The following is a 26206-nucleotide window of genomic DNA, read 5'->3' on the forward strand; positions in this document are numbered from 1 at the left end:
ATATACTTAGAAAAAGGAAATAAAGGAAAGATATTTGCTAATGGAATACATAACATAGCAGTTTACATCTGCTAGTATAGTTGCAGGGACTTAGACCAGATGTTGAAAGTCTGTCATCTTTTATTTTGAAAGATATTCTTTCAGTGTATATTATCTGGTGTGTCAATTAAAATATGTTCAAGAGTAAATTTCTTCCTCAGCATTATAAACTTACTGTGACAGGGTGGCTGAGTCATGCTTGTCTGAATCACTTCAGATCTCCTACGTTCCTTGAGCCAGCCTTAATTCCCCGTGGACATGAAGAGAGCCATTTCCTTGGTCGTGCCAGCTGAGAGGGCATGATACGGCTTTCAAAAGCTGGCAGGCTGAGCGGGATGTCCTTCCCCTTAGATTGTCACAAACTTGTGTTCTCCCCAGAAAGAAAAAGCTGTTTCTTCTTGAGGTAAGAATGGTACTGGGTTCTTTTCATTGATTTTCATTCCCATTTAATTTCATTTTCTTTTAAAGCCTAAGATGTCTGGTGAATGTGCCATGCCCTTTGACTAGATGGAGGACAGGAAGCAAAGCAAGATACTACCTATTTAAAGGAAGGTTAGATGTTAGTGCCCTGCACTTCAGCTCACCACAAGATACCAACATATCTTTGAGAATTTCAAACCATGGGACTCCATACAGCCCACAACCTGCTGGTTTCTCCAGAAGACTTAATACTTTAAATAGCACTTGTAAAATACCGCCTTGTTGTAACTGTGCTGTTTGAGTAACATACAGATAAATCTCACAGAAATTTGAAGAGAGGTGCTTACCCAAACACAGGTTATTGTCACACTGACCTCAAGGTAGAAGCATGCATACACAGGCACATGCCAGGCTGGCAGCACATCAAGGTCACTTGCATATATTTCCTAGGTTCCAAGAACAACTTTATGCCTTTCAGTAGCATTTTCAATTCTTTTTCCCATCATTTAGCAGAGGGAGCAAGTGGAGTTTAAGAGCTGGAAGACGGGTAACCACCTGTCTCAGCAAAATTATGGATGTCTAAGCCCATGCATGGGTGCTGGCAGCAGCTGGGTCATTCCAGCAGAGCTGGCTGCCCTCCTTGAAGGGTCATCTACCACCACCCTCAGCCACTTCGTGCCTTGCTGCATGGGGGCTGCTCCACAGAGATGCCTGTCTCAGCTCTCCTTCAGCCACTGGTAATGAGGCCTGACAATGTCTCCTGATAGCCCTGCTTCAGCAAGGGAGGCTTGTATTGTGTCTAACCTCACCATCTTTGCTGTAACATTGGTTCAGTTGTTGTCTCCTCCAGGAGAGGCATGAAGGGAAGATCAGCTGTCTCTCCTCAACCTAAACTGAACCCATGTCTTTCAGACCTGGAAAACAGATCCTGCTTTCTTGGCTCTGCCTTTTCCAGTGGTCTTTTCCAAGTTGTTTCCTTTTGGGTCACACCTTTCTTCAAGTGCAGTACTCAGCCTTTCAGCTGAGACCACAACAGGGCTGAACAGAGCTAAACCATTACTTTACATGTTCTTATGTACATGTAAGAATATGAGATTTATCTTTTTTATTATAGCGTGACACAGTAGACCCACCTTCAACAACCAATCCACTAGAGTTTTTAATTTTTCTTATGGATTTGTTTATTTACAGAGCTGGTCCCTCTCTGGCATATGCTGTTAGCACTTTGGATATTTTCCTGTAAAATTGCGTATTTTTTTTCTTTTTCTTTTTTTAGAAGGATATACCTTAAATACATCAAGCCTTTTGAAGCCTACCCCCAGCAGCACTGAGGTGCTCACTCCTTGCTGCTGTCTGTAAATGCTCCAGTCTCATTCTCAAGTCCATCATCGGCACCCGTTGGCTGCACTGCCCAAGACTCTGAGCAATCACAGGGCCACAGCAGCCTCCCACTGAGCCCTTCTTGATCAAAACTTCCATTTTGATAATGAGTTAATCACTGTTACTCTCTGAGTAATGTTTTCCAGCCTGTTTTGTGCTCACCACGCCGTAGATCTGTCTAGACCACACACTTGCTGCACTTGCCTGTGAGCGCTCTGCGGGAGACGTCGTGACCAGACATGCATTTGCTTCTGTCAGCGAGATCTGTCACCCTGTCACATAAGGAAATAAGGCTGGCTTGACACGTCTACATTGGCAGCTACTCCTTCCCTGCTCCCTTCCAGGTGTCAGATTATTTGTTTCAGTATTTTTTGCAGGAACCAGTGTTGCACTGATGGGGGTACACTTCCCCAGAGGGCCTTGCCCTCAATGACAGGCACCCTCCTCTCCTGTTACAGTCCTTCAGAAGAGGTGGCAAGAGCTCAACATTTGTGAATTCTTACAGAAAACCCCCAATGGGTCTGGAGTTTTAGCACAGTCCCCCCTCACCCCCAACCTCAGTTCTTTGCAGCATCTCAAGATTTAGATCATGAGGTCTAGACGAACTTGAAAGCACCATATTTATTTAGAAAGTACGCGTTAACCTGGTGCTTTGAACTTGGTTGGAGGGCTTGTTTGTTTTCAGTGTTATATTAGTTACATAAATCTCTTTTTTATGTTTCTGCATGAAAACTTTGCTGTCAACCAAGACTGTATACAAAGACTGAATCATTTCCTTTGAGGCATACTATGTTAAAACATGGGATGAGTGTCTGAGATCTCCATTTTGTGGTGAAAAGCTAAAATAAAGAAATCTTCCAAGAGCAGCTGGCAGAAAATATTTGTAATGAGAGCTGCCAACTACTAGAGGAAAGTGGCTTATTTATACAGGGGCACCACTGAGACAGACTGAAGAGACAGACTGTGTTGGATTTAGAAAATGAAAATCACCCAAGTGGACAAGGCTGTCAAAACTATATAATATAAAAAATGAATCTTGTAATGCAGCAGCACCTGCATCTGGCAATCTCATTCATGCCTTCTGCAGGAGATAAACCTTCTTGCTCTATCAAATAAACCCCATAATTACATTGCTTAAGTAGGATATTAAGTGGCATCATATTAAGCCATTACATGACCCTTGTCATCATCAGCCCTGCCAGGCAGTGAGGAGAGCTGTTGCTCCCTGCTGATTTCTCTGGGTATCTATTTAAACATACTGTGGTAATTAGAAACATCTAAATAAAGCCCTGCCCAAGGATTACAAGGGCTGAATGAAGAAACCTTTCTTTCTGGTGGCTACAATGCCCTTACCTGCTGTTGTTGTGTGTGCGCACACATCTTTGCCAACGTCCCTCGTTTGATATGATCCAAAGCTCTATGAGGTAAGAAAGGAAAGAGGTTCAAAGACGGCATCCTTTTCCTCCTCTGATTGATAGAGCCTCTGCCACTGGCAAAGAGGATTTTTCCACTGGGCTTGAAAGCCAAATGTACTAATTCCTCCTGCTTTACGCCTTTATGCCTTTCTCTGAAGAGAAACCTGCAGGTTTCAGATGCCAGCTTCATTCTAGGCATCCTTCCTAATTACCTGAACTGCCATTGTTATATGCAGCACATGTATTGATCACTATCATGAATGTTGCCTTTCTAATATCCAGTGAGTGTGAATCAAACTGTGTCACAGATGTGGATTTCAATCACAAAGTATATCTGAGTGCACCCCACAGATTACCCTTCCTTATAGTAACTATAGCTGAATCAGAAAATTAAAGTCACTGAAGTTCCTGCTCTTTAGTTATCATCTAAGGAAATATGATTAGCTCAGGAACATTACAGGGCATCTAGCCCTGGAAAAAAATTCAGCTTCGGGTGGGAGAAACCCCTTGCTGACCATGAAAGGTGTTTGGGAACACACTTCCAGACTGGATTGCCTCCCAGATTTAGGAAACAGACGGCCTAGAAAGGTCTACATTCATTTTTCAAAGCACCAATTTTAGCATTTGCCTTTCACTTAATTGTGTTTCAAGAGAGCATTTTTTTTCACTTCCCACAGGAAAACCACCACAAGAGGATTTCCAGCTCTGTTCTGTGCTGCCATCCCTGCTTCTTTCTCACTCACAGGATTTACCTCTCCAATGCCTGTGTTCAGATGCTGCTGTGCTTTCCATCAACTGTAAAAATTGTTTGCGAGCAAGCTCACAAACAAGCTGTACTTCATGCCACTGTTAAGTAATTATAGTGGTAGACACAGTTTGTAATAATGCTTTATGGAAAGGAAGAAGTCAGATATACCAATGATCTTTGTCAAAAGGGAGGTTTAAAGATTTTATGGTATTTGAGGAGAAATTGAAGTTGTCCACCTCAATCACAAAGGCAGCCTTATATTTTCTGGCCAAGGGCCAAAGCATCATAGGTTAAGACATGACAATAATGCAAATGATTTTGCCTGAATTATTTTACACAGTCATGTGAAAAGGACTTGTCTGAGACTTATTTTGGTCTATTTAATGCATTGCCTGCTAACAACCTATTTCCTTTTTCCCCTCTTTCATGACTGTGTTGTATCCCAGGTTGAGAGGATCCAGTTCTAGTCATGAGATAGTCTAAACCATATATTGCCAGGTCTTGCATTTGGGTCACAACAACCCCAGGCAGCACTACAGGCTGGGGGCAAGAGTGGCTGGAAAGATGCCCCATGGAAAAGGACCTGCGGGTGCAGGTCAACAGCTGCTGAACATGAGCCAGCATATGCCCAGGTGGCCAAGAAAGCCAATGGCATCCTGGCCTGTATTAGCAATAGTGTGGCCAGCAGGACCAGGGCAGGGATCGTCCCCCTGTACTCAGCACTGGTGAGGCCTCACCTTGAGTGCTGTGTTCAGTTCTGGGCCCTTCAATTCAGGAGGAACACTGAGGGGCTGGAGCACATCCAGAGAAGGTCAATGGAGCTGGTGAAAGGTCTGGAGCACAAGCCCTGTGAGGAGTGGCTGAGGGAGTTGGGGATCTTTTGCCTGGAGAAAATGAGGCTCAGGGGAGACCTTATCACTCTCTACAACCACCTGAAAGGAAGCTGTGTTGAGGTGGGGGTTGACCTCTTCTCCCATGTAAAAAGTGACAGGACAAGAGGAAACAACCTCAGGTTGTGCCAGTCAAGCAATATTGGATATTTGGAAAAAATTCTTCACCAAAAGGTTTGCCAGGCATTGGAATGGGCTGCCTAGGGAAGTGGTGGAATCACCATCTCTGGAAGCACTCAGAAAACATATGGATATGGTAGTCAGGGACATGGCTTAGTAGTGAACATGGTGGTACAAGGGTAATGGTTTGACTTGATGAACTTAAAGGTCTTTTCCAATCTTACGAATTCTATGATTCTATGACATGATAAACTGCAACATTTGTCCAATATTTCCCACTGCATACAGAACACATCTTTTGTGATCAAGAAGGGCCACATGCCACTAAGACTTCTCAGTGCCTGGCCATGTAATATACCCACATAATTGTGCAGATAGGTGCACAACTGCACACTCCCAGCCACCTGACAATACCAGGTTATCTGATGATCCTCTGGCCTTTTTAGACCAGAATAGCTGCTCCAAAACAAACACGCTGCAATAGCTGCTCTAGAATGGCTCATCAGGTGGCTTTGCTTTCCTGAAAAAAGATCATTTCTCATGAATAATCACTGCCCTCTGGAAATATGGTAGCTTTTCTTCAACTAACATAACCTAATGAGAACTACTCCCAAGCAACTATTTAGAGATGATGTATTCTGTAACAGTTATTATAGAAAATTTGCTCAGGTAGAGAAGGTCAGGACAGGTGTTGACTAGAAGGGCTCTTGGACCAACTTGGCCAGAGGTTAAGGACAAATAAGGAACAGAATGGAAGGTTTTACTTAAGCAGGCTCAAAATTGATGCTGAAAAAAAAAGTAAAGTCTATTTTTGTCTCTTGTCATCTGTGCCTCAATCACAGTATAGAATTACTCTGGTCCAGTGACTGCCTGCCCAGAGAAAGGCCCATATTCATTCCACCTCCAGGGTTTCCATTAACACAGCAGTTACACTGTCATTTGGGCAGAAGGCCCAAGTCAAAGCACTGCTTCATTTGATCTGCATCTGTCCTAAAGTAATATCCCTCTGCCCTTTCCATCCTGTTTCCCTCTGAGGAAGCAGACTGCTGTTTTTTTGAGGAATGACTGCCTCCATTGGACAGTAGAATACTTGGGAGCAATCACGCTAAGTAGGCAGCACTACTGCTATGAATTACTGTCTATAGCACATTATGGTGACCTCTCTACTTTCTTTTTCTATTTCATATGAGGATCTAGAAAGGAAAGACACCTTTGTCTGTGTTGTAATCATTCAAATATGATGCTTTTCAGAGATTCTTTCATGGTAACAGAAAGCAATTTTGTTGAAAAAGAAGAATGCTCAAATAACATGGATTCTACTCTCCCCTTGTGTTTGGCAAGCTGGAATTTACAGGCAGCCCCTGTATTTCTATGGGATTGAAAATTTGGTATTGTGGAGGTCCCAGTTCAAAATTGTCCCTTTTTTTACCACCAAATTTTACTGTCAGGGTATCAGGTTGCTATTTCATATAACCCAAAGAAACTTATGGATCTGATATTGTAAGATTAAAAGATGGATGCTTTTACTTCTGCTGGCTATTTCACCCATTTTCCCCAGTCTGCATGTCTTTTAAGATAAGAATAGGCCCCAGCTGTAGGAGATTGCCATCCTCTACCAACCTAAGAAAGACAAAATTTTGAGGCTTATTTATTTATATTTGTTCTGTAGTACCCTGGGAAACCATAAACCAAACCGTGGGCACATTCCTGCAAATCCTTTCAATTGAAATACCTTGATTTGCAAAGGTCATTCATTGACAAGGAAAATGTTGAATAGTTTTGGTTTCTTTAGAATCTAGGATTCTTAGGACTAACTTAGGAATGAAAAACTGTTATCTCAGTGGTTTTGTTTTGTAAGGTAGATGAGAGAGATATTATTGGGGGAATATTTATTCTGAACGATCTCTTTTCCTCTAAGGGAGAAAGGATGCTCGGCTCCCGAGTGTCGTTTTGGTTTAGCTATTGCTAATGGTAACAGTGACCTCTTGTGGATATTTCTAAAATCTTTTCTAATTCAAGCTTTTTTAACGTGGCGATAGTTTTGAATTTGTTTCTTGGGATTTCTAATACATTTGTAACTTAATAAAAGAAGAAACAATTTCTCCCTTGACCAAGTTTATTACTAGACCCCTGATTTCAGTGTACCGGATCTTTAAATTAGAAAGGAAAATAGTACATATATTGAACAGGAAGAGAGTTGTTTTAAAAAATAAGTGCATGGGCTTCAGGTTTACTAATTAAGTGTGCTACTGTGTCCAGAAGTAACGAAAAGATGTTTGTATTTCCAGTTAAAGACGGTACATCTGTTTGAGCAAAACCAGTCAGTAGTAACTGCAACTGGGCTAACAAATTTGTCTTTTGACTTCAGACACAAAAAGTGGCTTCGGACTAGTGTCACAGGATGACCCTACCTCTCTTTTTGATTTCCAGCTGCATTTTGTGCCACTTTATACTTGGGCTTAGCCCTCATTTTTTGGCTTCTTGAAGTCACAGACAGACGCCTGGTCTCAGCATTCATCAGTGTTTGAACCCAGTAGCCTGAGCTTTATGTCAAAACAGCTGAGTCTCACCTACACTCTGCTAAAGGGGCTGGTAGGTTTGTGCAGAAAGACCTGATGAATAAACACAGGACATGAATATCTCTTTCACTGAAACACAGAATGGTTTGGGTTGGGAGGGACCTTAAAGATCATCTAGTCCCAAACCCCCTGCTGTGGGCAGGGACACCTTCCACTAGACCAGGTTGCTCAGAGCCCCATCCAACCTGGCCTTGAACACTTCAGGGATGGGGATCCACAGTCCCTCTGGGCAACCTGTTCCAGAGTCTCACCATCCTCACAGGAAAGGATTTCTTTCTGACATCTAATCTAAATGCACTCTCTGTCAGTTTGAAGCCATTCCCCCTTGTCCTGTCACTACACACCCTTGTAAAAAGTCCCTCTTCAGCTCTCCTGTAGGCTCCTTCAGGTACTGGAAAGATGCAATTTGTTCACCCCAAAGCCTTTTTTTTTCCAGGCTGAACAAACCCAACTCTCTCAGCCTTTTCTCATAGCAGAGGTGATCCATGCCTCAAGCTGAAAAGGAATTATGTGGCTGGAGATGGGGAAAGAATACCTAGTGTTTTTTTCCCAAGGACTAGTCTGGGGAGAAGTCTTTCCTGTTCAATAACTCCTGAGGTTCAAATAACCATGGAAGTGTTTTACAAAGCTGAAAGACATTGGCACACAGGAAGAAAAGGTTAATGTGCCTGAACACCCACAGGACTGAACTGACTGGAAATTAAACTCAATAGTGCAAAATACATTTTGGAAGTAACAACAAAATTCTGGAAGATAGGAACAGAAACCTGAAAATGCTGAAAAGAGAGAAAGAAGGAGTGAGCTTGTGATGATCCATCAATGGCACTGGAAACCATTAAGGGGAAGATTCAGTCTTGAGAGGGGTATGTCCCATCCAAGTGGGGAAACACTGGAATATAATACAGTGTGCATTTCTAGGCATGTATATTAAAGACACAGGAACTTGAAAAATTATCTAACGCAGAGGTGGGCTACTTTGACCATCAGAGAAGAGGAGGAAGCTATCCTGCTCCTGCCAGCAAAAGGAGAAGAAAGTTATGATTACTCTGCACAGTTGCAGTTGGGCTGGTGGACGTGGAAGGGGAAATCTGCAGAGCATACACCAACAACTGAGCCTAGAAGCTTTTGCAGTCTTTGCTTTCACCAGTTGGTGTCTGCAGTAGGGGAAGGATCAAAGTCCCACCACCATGTGAGGAGCCTGAAGGGACCACAAACAGAATGATGTGTAGCAAAAGGAAGAATAAACACCCCTTCCATATCCATCATGGGATAGATGCAAGCAACAATTTACATTTATGTAAGAAAACAATCTGTTCCATGAAGAGCAAATAAAAAGGAGCACACATGTGGCTGAAACGAGCAGTCATTAGAAATGTGAACCAAGGTTTGTTAATGGACTTTGGAAACATGCTGTCAGTTGCAGGCATTAGCACAGAATGATGGCTGAGTGATGGCAACTTTACACAATAATCTCATATTCAGAGGACTTACAGCAGAGGATAGGAGACACAGCAAGTTTTACAAAGTGACACTGTAGTTGCTTTCTTTATCCAGGAAACATTTATTAACACAAATAACATCATCCATCCCTCCCTCCCTCCCAATAAAACCCCCAAAATATGTCATAATTTTAAAAGGGAAGGGAAAAAAACCTAGAAGATTAGCTTCCTGACATTGACTGACCCCTGTATCTTCTTTTCAGGATCCTGTGAGATTTAATTGACTGGTAACAAATCTTTCATTTTCTTTACTTATACAGTTAATTCATAGTGAAAACACCACCTATCTAGAAATATATAGACATATATATTCAGTAAAGCAGATCTCTGATAAACAGCCTAACCACAACATGCTCATATTATTTTTTGTACACATTGTACTGAGCACTGTGAAACTGGGACACACAGTACTTAAAGCATTACACCAGGAAACCATATTCCATTACCATTTCACATGGGGGAGGAAGGGAAAAAACACTGTTCATTTTGCTTGTTTTTCTTTTTCTGTAATTACTTCTTAAGATTCATCACTTTATATGATTTCCAAATTTCCATAGGTCTCAAAACCTCTTTCTTGAGTTTCAGAAACAGCAGACTGGCAGCAGCACAGCCAGGGGTCAGCATTTCACCTAGGCAGTGGCACTATCCCCACAGCTTTTGACTGAGCTCTCTTGTCGTTAATCCAGGTCTCTGGCCTTCGATGTTTAACTACCTTTCTTTGAAGTGATGCATGGTCATTTACAGTTATGTAATTGTCCTCCTGGCCAGTGTCTGAGACATGAGGTTCTGCTTGAAGCTGAGGCACAGATCCCTGTGATTCCTGGGCTAAACTGCTCCACCAGCATGGGGCCAGCACCAGGGCACTGCACCCCAGGCAGCACACATTTGTCAGTGAAGCACCACTGTGTCCCACAGCGCAGCAAAAGGATAAGGGGAAACCCATGGTAGTCTGGGTAACGGGGCAGGAGGGGTACAATGGCAGGATCACCAGGTTCCTGCCTGGAAGCCTACAAAAATAAAAGCAATCCTGAGTTAGTCACAAGTCCAGAGGCCAAATACTGCTCTGGTCACACTTGGGCAGAGCAACAGCCAGACCCCTGCAGTGTACTGTAGGATTAGTCATGCTCTGAGGGAACAAGACAACACAGCAGATTAATACTAAAACAAGTCATTCCCAGGGCTCTCAGAATCATCTGTCTTATTTTCTCAATATTTGTTTCTTCTGCTTGATCAATAATCTCTAAAAATGCAGATTTTTCCTTAGCAGGAACAGGAACTGGAATTAGTGCCTCTGTCCTCTGCTTGGCCACCATTTTCACTACAGTTACAAGAACTGAGGCTTCTCTCTCACTGATAAATCTTGTTGGCAGCTTAAAATTTTGTGGAGGGAAGGACTTTTGCTCCAGACCTTACAGATTCCCACTGTTGTTGTCCCAGCTGGCAGCAGCACTTGGAGCCCTCTAGAAAGACGGGAAGGATTACTTCATGTTTTATGTGCTCTGGGTATATTTTAACCACAATAATAAGTAGTGGTTGCAACATAACACTCTCTCTGTCAGTGGTTGTCATGGTTCAGTCCCAGCAGCCTGCTGGGGCAGGATAGTGTATTTACCTCCCAGTAGCTCTCCCAAGGGAGAGGTGGCTGGTTTCAGTCATCTTGCACTGGTGTGGCTGACAACAGAGGCACAGCCTTGCACCCAGGCAGGGTTTTCTATCTGAAAATTTAGCAAGAGAAATGAAGCATTAAAAGGAGTCTCAGTGCCTCTTTCCAGGAGCAATCAGGAGCCAAGTTTCTCTGAGCTGGATGTGTGGATGCAGGCAGGTTCACAGGGCTCTTTCTAAGCTTCATCTGGGAACCTGCAGGGAACTCCTGGCTCCCAGGAGTAAAGATACTAATTTTCCCAGAGTACAAATACTAAACTAAAACTCCCAGAGGGGTGCAGAACATACAAGCAATAACTGCCTGCACAAATGTGCCTAGGAAAAATACTTGCATCTGTACAGTCCTTGAAGGCATAAAGTTTCTGTCATGAACAGAGTTGGTGGAGCATGGCATGGCATGGCATGGCATGGCAGGGATTACTGTATGACCCTTCCCCATAGTGCCTGGAAGTGGCTCCAGGTTAGGATCAGGGTGCAACCCTTGGGCAGGCTCAGTGCAGCACAGGCACTGCCTTTTTGCCTGAGCAAGAGCCCAGAAGTAAGTGGAGGTGAGAGAAGATAGGGTGACAAGTCACCTGGTGTTCCTGTCAGATGTTATGCAATGAGGGAAGCTGGGCAACCAGTGGTAACCAAAATAAAGGTTTTGTGTGCTTGCTGCATCTCACGGCTCAACCCCAGACAGCAGCTAAGCACCACACAGCCACTCACTGCCCTCTCCCTGATGGGATGGGGGTTGGCAGGGTAGACGTGGGAAAACTTGTGGGTTCAGATAAAGACAGCTTAAGAGGTAAAGCAAAAGCCACACACATCAGCAAAATGAAGCAAGGAATTCATTCACCCCTTCCCACAGACAAGCAAGGATTCAGTCAGCTCTAGGAAAGCAGGGCCCCGTCACACATAATGGTGGCTTGGGAAGACAAATGCCATTACTCTCAACTTCCCCCCTTTCTCCTTCTTCCCCCAGCTTTATATCCTGAGTCCATAGGGAGTAGGATATCCCTTTGGTCAGTTGGGGTCACCTGTCCTGGCTGTGTTCCCTTCCAGCCCCTTGTGCACCGCCAGCCTGTTCATTGGTGGGGTGGGATGAGGAGCAGAAAAGGCCTTGACTCTGTGTGAGCACATCTCAGCAACAGCTAAAACATCCCTGCGTTACCAACACTGTTTCCAGCACAAATTCCAAGCTCAGCCACAAATGAGCTACTGCAAAGAAAACCAACTCTATCCCAGACAAAACCAGCATACCGTAACAACAGCTACACACAACTCCATGACCTCCTGCATTGTCCAGGAGGGGCTGGAGTGAGTGATGGAGTGCAGTGAGTCAGGCTGCAATGTCAATGAGGTTGCTGAGAAAAACACCCAAGTTCTGGCTTCTTTTCAGGCTCCCTCTGCTCCCCTCTGTACCCTCGAGCTCCTTTGTATCCCAGTACAGGAAAGAGAAAGATAGACAGAAAAGGTGTAGGCAAAGCGGAACAGGAAAACTTGGCAAAAAACTGCTAGACACAGAAGATTTCAGAAGGAAAGCATTTTGATGGACCATAAAATAATAGAATCTTTTAGGTTGGAGATTACTCTTAAGGTCAACAAGTCTAACTCTTACCCCAGCATTGTGAAGTTCACCACTAAACCATGTCCCCAAGTACCACATCTGCTTTGAAATACCCCCAGGGATGGCAACTCTACCGCTTCCCTGGGCAGCCTTTGACAGCCCTATTGGTGAAGAAATTTTTCCTAATATAAAGCTTCCTTGATGCAAACTGAGGCTGTTTTATCTTGTCCTATTGATTATTACTTGTGAGAAGATACCAACCCCAACCTCACCACAAGTTCCTTTCAGGTAGTTGTAGAGAGAGAGTAGAGGGAGAGTAGAGAGCTGTAGAGGCTCCTCCGAGGAGCCTTTCTCCAGGCTAAACACCAGCTCCCTCAGCCACCCTTCATAGGAGTATTCTTTCGATAATTCTGAGTCATTGAGGCTCGTACCAGCGAAGGCTGATCTTGAGAAATTACAGAAGGGATCTAAGTGAGAGACTAAGCCTGGACTCTCTGGTTGGATAAAGCTCTGGAAGTGGAGCAGAAGTGGAAAAAAAACAGAGAGATCACTGGCTTGGAGGAACAATCCCTTTCCTTGTTCAGCTTCTGGTGTCTCTTGTTGGTGTCCCGTATTTCCACTATTAGAAGAAATTACGAGATATTAAGTCCACCTGCCCACGGCTTCTTCCAAAAATCTGCCTTCACTAGCCCATCCTCCCCCACCTGAGCCCCCAAAAGACCAAGTCCCTATTGTTTACCTTCAACCTTCCCATGCAAGACCTAGGGAGTGCAAAGGGAGGCTAGTAAGATCCTAGTCCAGAGTGAAAAGCACACACTCTCTAGTCAGCCTGTGGATATCCTTGCCAAACAAGTCTGTGGGTTCAAAACATCACCACAAAAAATAAAGGTGTGAGATGTACTGAGGGCTCTGAAACACACAGACATCACATCTGGCTTAGGAAGTCTCTTCAGTGCTAGAGGCTGAGAGATGAAGTATTACTATTGCCTTGGACTCCAGATAATGTTACACCCTCCTCCTCCCAGCTCTTCAAATTTGTACAATTCAGGAACCATTCCCAACAGGTAGTTTGTGTGAAGCTGCATATTTTGGGTGGGAAGCAGGATTTTACACTGGGGACACACACATCTGTTCTGTGCCAAGCAGTGCCTGTGCCAGAGAACAATCTCACACGCAGTTTATGAACAGAGGCAGAGCCAAAAATGACCCTGCTTTCCCTGTATTCCTTCTTCCAACCAGAATGAGTGGAGGCAAAGCGACAGTGCCATTGGCTAATCCTGCCGAGCCCCGCGCTGCCCCTCCTCGCTGGTGTGTTTTGACTTGCAGTGCCTGTGTTCCTTGGTTCCTGCCCAGGCCGTGCATGTCGGACGTGAGCCGTGCGCTCCTGCTCCAGGACCAGCTCCAAACCAATACGTGCTTGCAAGCAAACCCACTCCCCACTCGGGGACAGATGACTCAAGCAAGAGCTCAGAAATATTTAATTCCTCTGTGCCAAGAGATTTTCCAGCACCAGGCGCAGAAGGAACAGAGTGCTGAGCAAAAGGCAAACTGCAATCTGCAGCTATCTGTCTAAAGGGGAACAGATATCGCTGCTAAAAAAAGGATGTAAACCCAGGCTGTCTTACAACTGGAAGAACATCAACTCTTACCGATGCTATAGTACACATTCTCCGAGAGGAATTACCTCTTACTGTTCTCAAAGATAAAATGAAGAAGCCCCTGCACTGTAGAATTAGCACATACTGAATATATTTGAAAAGGTCCGGCCAAAGCTGGCACTTAGGCAGAGTCAATTGCTGCAAAGTAAACAAGAAAATTACTTTCTTGAAAGCACCATCTGGTAAGGAGGCACCTCTGTGAAATGAGAAGCCTGTGATTCAGATAAAGAGTTCTGAACACAACCTTGTAGCTGTCTACACAGCAAACAAAACATTAGAGTGTGTGAAGAGTGGGAGGCATATATTCCTTTTACAGTTCCTTTATTTAGGAAAGCATGATCGATTTGGGCCTCTCTAAGCAACAGAAAACATACCAGAAGTAACAGAAGTTCTGAGTATAGACAAAACAATACAAAAATGAGGAAAAATGGAAGATCTTTATGCACAATTAATTTGAGGAATGTGTTGATACACTGTGGTACTGAGGTCACAATAATGCAGGATTACAGAAGGAATCAATTGTTTTTTATGAATGCCTTGATCAGAGCCTCCATCAAATTCTATATATAATTTTGGAAAAGGAAAAGAAAAAGTTTTCCAGGATATATAGAAGACTTAAGTTGAGGGATTTGGGAGAAACATCTTGCCAGATTCTTCTCATTTTTCCCATTCAAGCACTTCTTGTAGTTTTCAAGTGTCTGGTAGCATTCAATATTGAGAAAGGACAATAGACTACTTGGAAAATGATCCAATTCTTATGGAGGATTTACAAATGACCTTAATACTGAGTTTCATAGGTAAACCTGGTGTGGGGGCAGAGAGTTGATTCATAACAACAGTGAGCAAGGGAGAATAAAAACTTACTCTGAACTAACTTCCTATCTCCTGAACACTTTTGCCACAATTATACATAAGCTTTGGGAGTGCTGCATCTTAAGCAAACCAGTGTGGATACTTCAGTATTAGCCTTTCCTCTGGAATTACTGTGGTCCCACCACAGAGCTCGGTGCCTGAGGTTCGGGTGTTCCCTCATGTGCCTTCCTGCCCTCCACTTCCAGTAGAGACCAAGGAAAGAAAGAACCAGAAGAAAGGGGAAATTACATATGCAGTGATTTCTGGTTCTGGGTAAGTAACTTCTGTTTTCTTTGAATACCCCTATTTGAATCTTGGTCTCCACTGGCAAATGAGCTTTGGGTCTACAACATAAGGCTTCACTGATTTACTTAAAAAGAAGCTGATCTGAGAGTGCTCCACATGAAGAAGCACCTCTTGACATGCCTGTAGAGAACAGTGTCCTTTCCACAGTGTTTCTCTAAGTATGGGCAGGGCTCCAGGCAGCTGCATGAGGGTATCAGAAATGAAGTCACCCTTTAGCAAAGCCCCTGATGCAGCTTAGGCTCTGGTGACATGTACTTAAGTGGCAGAAACCAAATTTATCTTGACAGTTTTGTTACACCTCTTGATACAAGGCCTGTTCTCTGTAACACACATCATCACTCGTGGTCTAAATGGAACTGAAGAAAGACATATTGGTGGCAGGTTAAGATCTCCATGCAGCCTCATGGTGATAGATCTTCCCTGAACACAGAGGGAATGGGGAAATCACACTGGGGCTGGCCCCTTGCTAGATGGACTTCAGGCAACTGATGATCTTCCTCCTTCTGCCCAAGCCAAATCATTTCATATAAAAGCAAATAAAGCTGGCATGGAGCACTTAGGCATTTTCTGATACCATGACTACTTAGCCACAGCAAGTCTGTGTTCTCTTAGCCAACAAGTGCAACCAGCCAGCACTGTGAGGTGCCTCAGCCACCAGCAGAAAACGAGGTACTTGCTCCAGGGCAGGGCTGAGCTTGAAGTTGGATATCTCTCCAGTTATGATGATGGACACTGTATTACATATTCATTCCTCTCTCTTTCTGCTTTAAGTTTTCTTCTTTCTCTGCTAGATCTACTCTGATTTAACAAGTCCTGCTGCCTGAACCTGCTCTCTTACGATAGCTTTGCCCAAAGAACTGGCAACTGAGGCCAACAGTCAGCAAAACCTTCCTGGGATTTTGGTTTATTTACCTTTTATCTCTTTTCTCCCTTGAAAAGAAAGCCAGTGGGTCAGCAAGGGAAGAACAAGATGTTGTGATGAGAAGGGGTAGGGAATCCCAAGGGCAAGATCCAGGATGATGAGCAGTAGGTCTCCTGAGGGCTTCATGAGCTGAACTGAGAGGAGGAGGAATAGGTTGTTGGGCTGAAGGGGCTACAGAGAGGTGCCTCCCTTCGGCTTTTGCTATGGTTAAAGACAAATTATGCTCTTGGTCACTTGCTGTATACCATTCTCAATATGCCATCCTCAGGTTTGCATGGACACAGGACTGCAACTTTGGAAGCTAAGCTCTCTCTCCAGAGTATACTAGGTAGGAAAAAGGGGACCAGAGTTGTTTCTCTAACTTTGTCTGCGGTGAGGTTAACTAGCCTGACCCCAAGAGCAACTTCTGTATTCAAAATTCAGGTCCTCCCCGGAGCAGGGCTCCAATACGGCTGTCACACAAAAAGAGCAGCAGATGTTTACGAGAAAAAACGTAAGCAACATTTACAAGTGAAGACATTTCTTCCATGGATGCATGAAGTCCCAAATTTAGCAGACAAGGCAGAATCCCACATATTGCAGAACAGAGCTATGAAAGTTGTCAGCAAGTGATATTCATCTCGATTTAGAAACAACTTGTTCCTACCCTGAAACATAAATGCAGTGGAAAACATGCTTGTCTTTTAGCTGCAAGTGTAGTATGCACAGTCGTTAGAGGAACTAGGCAAAGTGCTGGCATGGATTCACTTTCTTTTTATTCTTCTTTGCACCTGACTGATAGTATCAGATTTTCTCTTGATCTTTCTTATTCTACAATTCAATAGCTAACAGCTTCAAGCAAGTGCTGTCGAACAGAGTTAAGCAGCATTATTTTTAGTTCCTGGTTTGATTAGAGTGATGGAAGTAAGACACCAGACCATTAAGGTTTCCACACTCTAACAGTGGCATTACTCAGGGAAGCAGGCAGTCTGAGATGCTGCCTTTCCAGGGCTTGGTATCTATCTACTAGCAAAGGACATGCAGAATAAGGAAAAAAGCTACTTACTAACTTCATGCTCTATTGTTCTCAAGTCTCGAGGTGCATGAGGATCTGGATAACAGAAAGGAAACCTTGATAACCTCCTTTCTTTGGTGAAAAGAATGATGTTTCAAGAATGTTGTTGTCCAGGGTATTGAAGCAGCTCAAGCAGCATTTACAGATACTCCCCCACACACTTGCAATCTCAAAGAGCAGTCCTGTAACTGATGTTTGTGTGCTCAGACATTCAGTGAATACAGATACAAAGGTCAGCCAATCCAACACCAAAAGGAGAAAAAAACTGCTAGTATTTACTACTTGTAAATGCCTTCACAGCAGTTTTGCTCCACAGATTAGCTGGCAGGAAGACATAACTGAGGAATGTGATATGCACTCCACAATCTGGCTTGGTTTCACACAACTCATGTTGCCTTCACACAACTCTATTTTAGAAGAGAATATCCTGAGTTGGAAGGAACCCACAAGGATCACCAAAGTTTTACTGCTGACCAGTGTCCCAGCCCCCATACACTCATGTTAGCCATGTCCAGCTGCCTTGCTCTGGAACATTGCCTCCCACACACCATCCTGAAGGTATTTTATTTCACTGGGCTTAGACAATAAAGCATTTGTTGTTCTTCACTGTAACCTTGTATTTTTCAGAGCTTAGTCTATTGGGCCAGTCAGGTCACGCTTAGGGCTACAAAATAATCCAGTAAGCTAAAAAAGGAAGAGCCCACATCATCATCATACCCCATTTTTGTCACAACCCACTCCTGAGTAAGCTAAAGGTTTATCTCCCCCATCCCACCCTGCTGAGGGCCCCTCAACTCCCCCTTATTTTGAGGCCCTCCAGCCCTCCTTCAAACCCACCCCTCACATTCACACCCAGTGCCACAATCTGCCCTGGGTGCCCAGCAAACCCCACTGTGCCACAACCTCTGCAGCCTTCCCCCTTCCTCGCACCGGGGCTAAAACAATTGCCATGCAATTATGAACCCCAACATCTAACCACTGCTTCTGGGATGCCATTTGCTTCTTAAAGCCTCCTGAGGCCAATTCTCAGCCCTTGGGCTCCTGTCAGGAAAATCAGACTATCACCCCCCTTCTGACAGCAGCACATCTGTGGCTTGTTTCTGTTCAGATGTCACAGCTCTAGCTCTTAGTCCTCACAGAGTGATAAAGCTTTCCCCATGAACTCACACTCTTATAAATTCAACCTGGTTTATTCCAAATATCACATAAATTAAACACATTTCCCATGAATATTGCAAATACACATGAAATGAACACTGCAATTTTTAAAAAAAGTTTTGGCTTTTTTTATGCAACAAGAAGTGCCAAATGTGGTTAGAACATGAACTTCTCCTGTATTTACTAGATACAAAAAGGTGCAGATTAATAATTTATATTTATACATATGTACACACTCCATTTCATTTCTAGCTTTAAAACAGTAAAAAATGGTTTCAAGTTTATCTACATTAAACATACTCATTTACATCTGGTCAGAAGCCCCAGATAAGAGTTGATACAATCATTTCACAACTGCAAAATTAAGGCGCTACCAAAATACCAGTTCCACTAGTGTAAAATGTAACAGGAATAGAGTGTACAGCTTTCTATTTATCAATTTAAAAGTGGACTGGAGAACAAGGAAAAAGGAGCAGTAAGAAACATGACAAGTTCTACAGGTTAGAAGTACAAAGAGATCTCGATGACTATCAAATGAACATATTAAAATACAGTAGATAAAAGGCCTCAGTGGCAAACAATTAGTATGCTTCTGAAAGACAAAAAAGGTTAAAATATATATATCATTTTGTAGCTTGAAATTTTACAGGTGAACAACAGGTGTAGAGGTAGAGGGATTTTTTTTTTCTTTTTGGCCTCTTTACGATGTATAAAGAAGGGCCACATTCACCACAGTGAAAAGACGCATCATATATCCCAGCATCCTTGCTTGGACAGCAAGCAAGAAAAGTGTAATGAGCTAGAAAGGCAACAAATCCTGTCTATCCCTTCCAGGAGCTCAGCTCCAATGCTTCCAACATGTACCTTGGCAACAAGTTACACCTAAGCGCAGACTGGCTGTAATGTGGACATTTCCTCTAGAGAGCAATGAGACAGCTTTTCCTGTGAGGTACTACTGGATGCTGCAGATACTTTATGGCAGAGGTGATTTGGTAAAAATGAAAACTGGTACTTTCCCTTAGAAAGCAAGTACCACAGGGCAGTGGTGATTTTATTTATTTATTAAAGCTTTGCTATTTGATCAGCATTCAACGTTTTGGAAGAAATGTCAGCTTTGGGCTGCTAATATGACTATTTGCATCCATACACAGACAATTCCTTTGTTGTTATCATTTATCCAAAACATCAGTCACTGAAATATTCACAAACTGCTTTAAACCTTGACTAAAAAAAAATCCCTCTACAGTTCAGCTTTCTTTTCAATAACAATCACTCCATTAACTATGAGGGCCTTCATGAACACAGTAATGTCACTTCCCATGTAGAATGTCTTTACACACTACAAAATAGCAGTAAACAACCTCTCATTTCATAGGGTTTTCTGTCAGAAGTACCTCAAAAGTAGATACCTTGAAAAAATCACTTTTGCAGAGAAGAATATTAACATTAACATTTACTGAGGCAAAGCCAAGAAGACACTAACTAGCACCTTGATATTTTTTTTCTTAAATGCACTATCTGTAAAATTAAGCACATATAAGATCAGGGACCAGCAATATACAAATACCATCAGCATCCTCTTCCAGCTAAACTAGTAATACTCAAAACTAGGCCAGACACACAAACAAGCAAGATGAGTGAGTCTTGAAGAAATACACAGCATGGAAAGGAATGGGAAGAACAGGAAGCTGAACAGAAAGGATTGCAAGATCAAATACAGTCCATTTTCTGATCTGAGAATTAGTTTGTGAAATCACCCTTCAGTAGCTCAGCTGACAGTGGGCTGAAGACCTACTGACTTTGACATTTCCTCCCCATGAATACAACAATTCCTTTATACTTCAGCAAATTTCTCTTTATCATCTTCAAATCCTGGAGGAAATGCATTCAACTTGAATTTTGAGTATTTTGGTGGTGGTAGCAGAACTTGCAGAAGGCTACTGTAGAGGTTATGACATCATTGGTTGTACATTATGCACGTCACACTTCAGAGAATATACTTACAAACTACTTAAATAGAAAAGGCGTGTTCAAGGTAGAGGCAGTTACAGTACATTCAGGGTATGTTACAGAAACCATTTGTGGTAGCCATTTGCTGAAAGGAAAAAAAACTGCATTTTTGTTTCCCAGACCACAGAGGTTATAACTACAATACCCAAAGAGAGCAGGTAATATATCCCAATCACCTCATTTTCATGCAGTCTTCTTCCAGAATTCATGTACAAAGTGGAAAAAAAAAGTTTAAATACCTCTTCATTGACAAATAAGGAGAAAAGAACTAAAAAAGAAACCAGGCACTTTGACCGTTTAGGTAAGCAGCCACTTCTTCTTACCAGACTTCTGCACATGAACAAGTCTTTACATTGGTCTTGCTATGCTTGCAGCACATGGAGATTCAAGTCAACTTTTTTTCCCTGTTGGTAGTATCAGTTCTAGTTATAGGAAACTATGCCAATTGAATTGGTAACACTGAGTTATTTCATTGGCAGCTGAGCAAATGTTGATCATTTGACTGACAAGTGATCAATTTAATAGCTATCAAAGTTAGATATTAACAAAACAATACATAAAAAAATAATCAAAGAGACAAATGAAGGTTAACACCTGACTGAAGCTTGCATTGAGACTTGCCTTTATAGGTTCGGTTTGTGACTCCTTTCACGGTGTTACTGCGGACTCATTTCCATCACATACAGTAACTGGTACTAAACTACAATACTTTTGGGTTTGAAACACGTTCAGTAGAGACCACCCCAACATAATGGGAGGTTGGCATGACACTGCAGGAAGGAGGGAGATGAAAACCTCCCCACCTTTCATCCTCACTGGTTCCACTCGCAGAGCAGGTGTTCAGAACAAACTGCAGCATGCCTCCCTCATACTTGGGGTGAAATCATTATTTCACAGCAGTGTTTAGCATACTTTAGGGAGCGGCTTGGTTTGAATTTAGCAGTAAGACCGGCTAGGATTACTTTGGGTTTTCTCTTCAAAGAAACCAAAGTACATCTTTCCAAACATTTTGTATATACTCATTCTGCTACAACACATAAATCACAAAGGAGGGATTACCTAAGGCTACCAAATCGTGTGCTTATTCAGTAGCTATTATTCTTTCAGATAAACATCCTCAGATGCCTTGACTACAAATGGCTTAACCTGTTTTTTCCTCAGATTGTTATTTGCTGAAGAGAAAGAGGGAGGGAGATGTGGGTGTATGACAGACTGCCTTCCAATTCACTAACAGAGAGTACTGTTGCTTATAGTCCTCGTGCATACTTCTGCTAGGCAGCGTAACTCCTCTTCTGTTCACTACCTTCAAGTCTAGGAAACACCTCTTCAATCCACTGTCCAGTTTCCTCTTCTTACTGAGTGAAAATCCAGATCACATGCAGGCCAATGGCACTACTCTAGTACTTAACTCTCTTGGCTAGAAACATCAACTCTATCAAAGTACTTTGAAGCAATTATCCACATCCAGCAGCTACATTCTAAATGTAGCACAGCTCTGTAGAGGCTCAGTTTTCACCAGGACAACAGGAGAGTTTGCAAGGTTTGGTGAATACCCAGGTAACAAACCGATGCAATCAATGGATGCAGGACGCAGTCAGAAAGGGCTGTTCCTTCTTGAAGGAATCTTTAAAAAATACAAAAAACAACCCCTCCCCCTTTGCCCTCCCCCAGAACAACCTGTCATGAGATGCTTTTTGGTGCCCACTCACAACACAAGTCCATGTTATCTGGGTCTTTTGCGAGTCACAAATATCAATACGCGTCTGATGGCGATCAGACGATCCTTCAGGGAGGTCATAGCCAATATAGCCAGCTGAGCTCTATTTTCCAGAGGCAACACTGCCAAGAGCCACCAGTACCAGGCAGGACCACTGGGGTTGCTCTGCAAAAGGATAGAAAAACATGGTTATGTATTCACCAGCACAGCCCCATGAAGAACATCACCTTCCTTCTCACCTTCTATTTGCTAAGAAAGTCACCACAAAACAAGCAACAACTGAACACTTAATTGCAGGTGTTCTCTTTATCTGTATACACTATTAAGACTTATCTCTTCAGCTACCGAATTACATAGGTATATTGTTTACCCTGCTTCATGCTGACAGACCAAAACTGGGTAAATAAGAGTCTAGAATGTACAAAACCACAGCAAAAATCTATCAGAAAACAGTCTAGTGTTAAAATTCTGTGTAGAATAAGGCTGCATAAATAAGCCGGTTTTATTACCTGTGGCTCTGATTCTTTTCCTGGCATAGATCCAAAATGATTGAGAATTTGCACTTTCATATTGTCTTTAAGAGAAGTAAACCAGGCAACAGCTTGATCATAAACTGAATCATGAAGGCGGACAAGTTCTTCATATTCTGGTCCTTCAACCTTATTGTTAAAAGAAAGGAGATGGAACAAAACAGGTTTGATACCACGGAGTCCATATGCTTCCCCAGAAGCAAACGAAGCAAAATAATGCAGTGACTACAGCTGTTCAAATGTCCTTATCTAAACCAACTGTGCCTAAGTCTCAGATTTCCAACCTGTGATGCTGGAGTCTTTTTACCCTCGGCTAGGTGTTCTGAAGTGACATTTCTTGGAGCAGTAACTGCCTCACTAGTACCCATTCCTAAATGCTGGCATAACAGAAGAATATGCTCTCTAATCCTGGGACATATTTATCATCTCAAACCCACAACCTCAAGTCCCTGTCACAGAATGACCTCTGGACAGTGGTACATCATCTGGCAAAACAAAACAAACACTACTGCCACCGAGCACAGAGATGGGGGGGCTACAGCACTTAAGAGACCAGCACTGTTTTACAGAAGTGTTAAGGCCATGGTAGGACAGCCAAGGAGAAGGAGGAGGGTAGACACCCAAGCAGGCAGGAAGCAGGGAAAGTAATGCTTTCCCAATACCAGAAACAGTCTCAGAAGAAACACCCTCATTGAAGCAGAGTGTTTTAGTTGCACAGGCCTACTATTAGCTATTGGGGGGGGGGGGGGAAACATAAGCAAAAACCACTACAAACTGGTGATTTGTGGGGGTTTTTGGGGGGTTTTGATTCTGGATTTTGTTTGGGGATGTTTGTTTTTTTTCCCCTTTAACATGTGCACATTACATAGGTGATTTCACCTATGCTACTCACTCATATACACATCTGATCTAGCTGCTCTGGATGCCCTTCACAATCGAGGAGAAGCAGTTCTAGAGAACAGTTAATCTCATCTTAAGTTAAGCATCTAAGAGCATATAAAACAGGTATCTTTGGACTGAGATTTTTCACCATCAGACAGATCATGAATGTAGGGCACTGAACAGACACCAGCCTCCAATGTGAGACAAGGTAAATCTCACTCTAATTATGAAGAGGTGGGTCTCTAGCACAATCTATAAACAATGCCTGTATACCTGAGTTGCACCACTCTTCACTGGAGAATTAGAGTAGAGCCCTCACTCTGAGCAGACTGCCTATTCCAGCCTTTCACAGGCAGAGGCACCCCCACAAGCTCAACCTTTTGTGCCCTGGGAAACAACTGCATCATCCTGCACAGGTTAGCAAAGCACTGCCAAGGCTTCACAGACTTTCACTTCAACTGCGAGAATGTGCTAGAGCTGCATGACCAAACTGACTTCATCACCTGGCAGGAGATTACTGCTAAGCTCAATGTTAATAGCTACCAATAGCTACCAAGACACGGTCTGAAGATGATCCAGAGAGCATGGCCAAAAATTCAGCCTTCAGCCAACATCCATCACAAACACCTCACTTGATGCAGGTTTGCTAAGAGGACTTGTTTTTAAAAGCTACTCCCCTCTCTGCATTTCTCTGCTCTCTGCCAGCTCTAATGGATCCTTGTACAGGGCATGGTTAACTACATGTCACTAAGAACTCATTTTAAGAGCAGACTCCCACATTTGAGGTCCTGTTCTGTAAATGAGAGCTTGGAGGACATATGAAGTATGCCAACTGTCAGTTCAGTGCAAGAGAACAGTCAGTTCTCTACCAATAGGAGCATGTGCTTTTAGAAGGCTTTAAATTCTGTACCAGTTTTAAAATGTTACTCTGACCTCACCTACACACCATGACCTCAGCATCCTGAAAGCTACTTTGAGATCCATGAAAGGAGTGTAACACTTTAAGCAGAGATAATTATAAGGGAAGAAAGGAAGAAAGGGAAAGAAGATACAAAGTTTGTTCCATGGTTTTTAAAACAGAGCTTTAGTGTATTTGTAATGATATTGGCTTAAAAATAATGCACAGCTAGCTTGAAATGCAACAAGGAAAGGCTATTTAAGTGAATCCAGCAATACATGGGTATGAATAACTTTGCACCATAGATCACCTTTTTATCTTCAAGATACTCGATGTTTGCTGTGTTATATCCATCTCGCTGGCCATGGCTTAAGACCCTAAAACGACGGACACCAACTGTATCAACAACTGAGCGTCCATCAGGAAAAAACTTTACGTCCCTGATCTCTAATATACAGCCATGATCTGCAAATCTGAAATGACAGAAGGGCATAAAAGTGGAAGTCATCAACAAGCGTTTATAGACATCAGGACAAATACTGGGCCTAATTCACCATTTCTTACTTGAAAGAGGATTCTGCGTTGGTGACAATACATTTCTGCTTATTCACATAAGCCACACAACCCCCACCCTTTCTGCCTTCCCTCAGAGGACCTGGGCAGCAGCATTTTCAGGGCAGGTTTGTGGAGTGGGAGGGTTGGAAAGGGACAGGAAACTAAATGAAACATGTTTCATGCTGGGAGTTGCCACCTGCTGGTGGCGAATTCATCTGGTTTGCAAAGAAAACTAGATGGGTAAAGATACTGTAAGGAAGTACAGAAACTGAGGAACAAATGCATGGCTGTGAGGGCTATCCCCCTACTCCAAGGTGTAAGCAGAAGACTGCAGGCTTTAGAAGAAAAAGGCTTTCTATATAGCAAGTCTTTTCTTGCATTTGTTTCCTTTAAAAAAAAAAAAAGTCAAACCAAACCCAAAATACTCTCTTCACAAAAGCACGTTTGTATCCATTGTATTTGCACAGGTTTTAATCACACCCTGGAAACAGGCATGAAATAAAACTTTTACTTTATCAAGCTTCCTTAACTCTACCTTTGTGATGCAGTGATTTCACTAGAGAGGATGATTGCACAATGACTCTTCACCACAATACATTTGCAGGTCTACACCTCAGCCTACTGCTAAGCAGGAGAAAGCACTGTATCTAGTCTCATCTCAAGATACCAAAACCCTGCAGGGTTTGATAAATTCTTTATCAGGGAAATGCTTGTCTTACTAGGGCTTGGCCATTTCTCACAATGGAGTGATGAAGAAATGACTCCTGTCTCTGCTCTTACCATGGGTTTGGGAGGGGCGGGGGGAAGCTCACCACTGTGAACAACTGTTCTCTCCCAGCCAGTGCACAGGAAAAAATCAGGCAGAGCAGGAGGAGCAGAGCTGCACACAGCTAAGCCCTGGTGCTCTACCAATAGGACTGACTCAAAAAAGCAAGTTTGTTAGTTTATTATAGCAATATTACACTACACACTATTTAAACAGCTACATAACAATTGTTTTTAATTAATGATTTTAGTGACATTCATACTGAACTTAGAAATTAATACAGAAGTGATGTTTTTTTCTTTTTTGTTGTTCTTAGAGGAGTTTTTTTGGGTAGACAGTGACCTCAATCAGAGACAAGAAAGCACCTGGAGACAGGCATAAAATGTGCTGACAACATTAAGAGCATATATTATTTTACCAATTTTAAGTTAAAATGGAGAAATAAAACAGAGGAAGGTAATGAACTAAACATGCTTTGTCACTGTGTTTTTCAAGGGAGGTATGTATTAATGTCTCGGTAGATGAGGCAAAACAAGTTTCCCCACTTCTTGTATTCCCAAGTTGATTTTGCAATTTTGAATAAACAGAAGAACTTCT

The 26206-nt window shown here is 42.7% G+C and overlaps 1 protein-coding gene across 2 annotated transcripts in view; it reads right to left on the bottom strand.

The window, feature by feature from the left end:
- Window positions 1-21943: 21943 nt before the first annotated feature.
- Window positions 21944-26206, bottom strand: part of LONRF2 (LON peptidase N-terminal domain and ring finger 2) — a 31549-nt gene continuing 27286 nt past the window's right edge. Inside the window, exons 10-12 of one of the 2 annotated variants that reach the window (XM_082279203.1) lie at window positions 24599-24761; window positions 22488-22637; window positions 21944-22143 (exon numbers count right to left, since the gene is read on the bottom strand). In XM_082279203.1, the coding sequence (XP_082135329.1) occupies window positions 21985-22143; window positions 22488-22637; window positions 24599-24761 (472 nt within the window). In that variant the 3' untranslated portion in view covers window positions 21944-21984. The remainder of the gene's footprint in view (window positions 22144-22487; window positions 22638-24598; window positions 24762-26206) is intronic. The other variant, XR_014226311.1, reaches the window with a different exon arrangement.

The sequence above is a fragment of the Coloeus monedula genome, assembly GCF_965178545.1.
Source record: "Coloeus monedula genome assembly, chromosome: 3".
Lineage (NCBI taxonomy): Eukaryota > Metazoa > Chordata > Aves > Passeriformes > Corvidae > Coloeus > Coloeus monedula.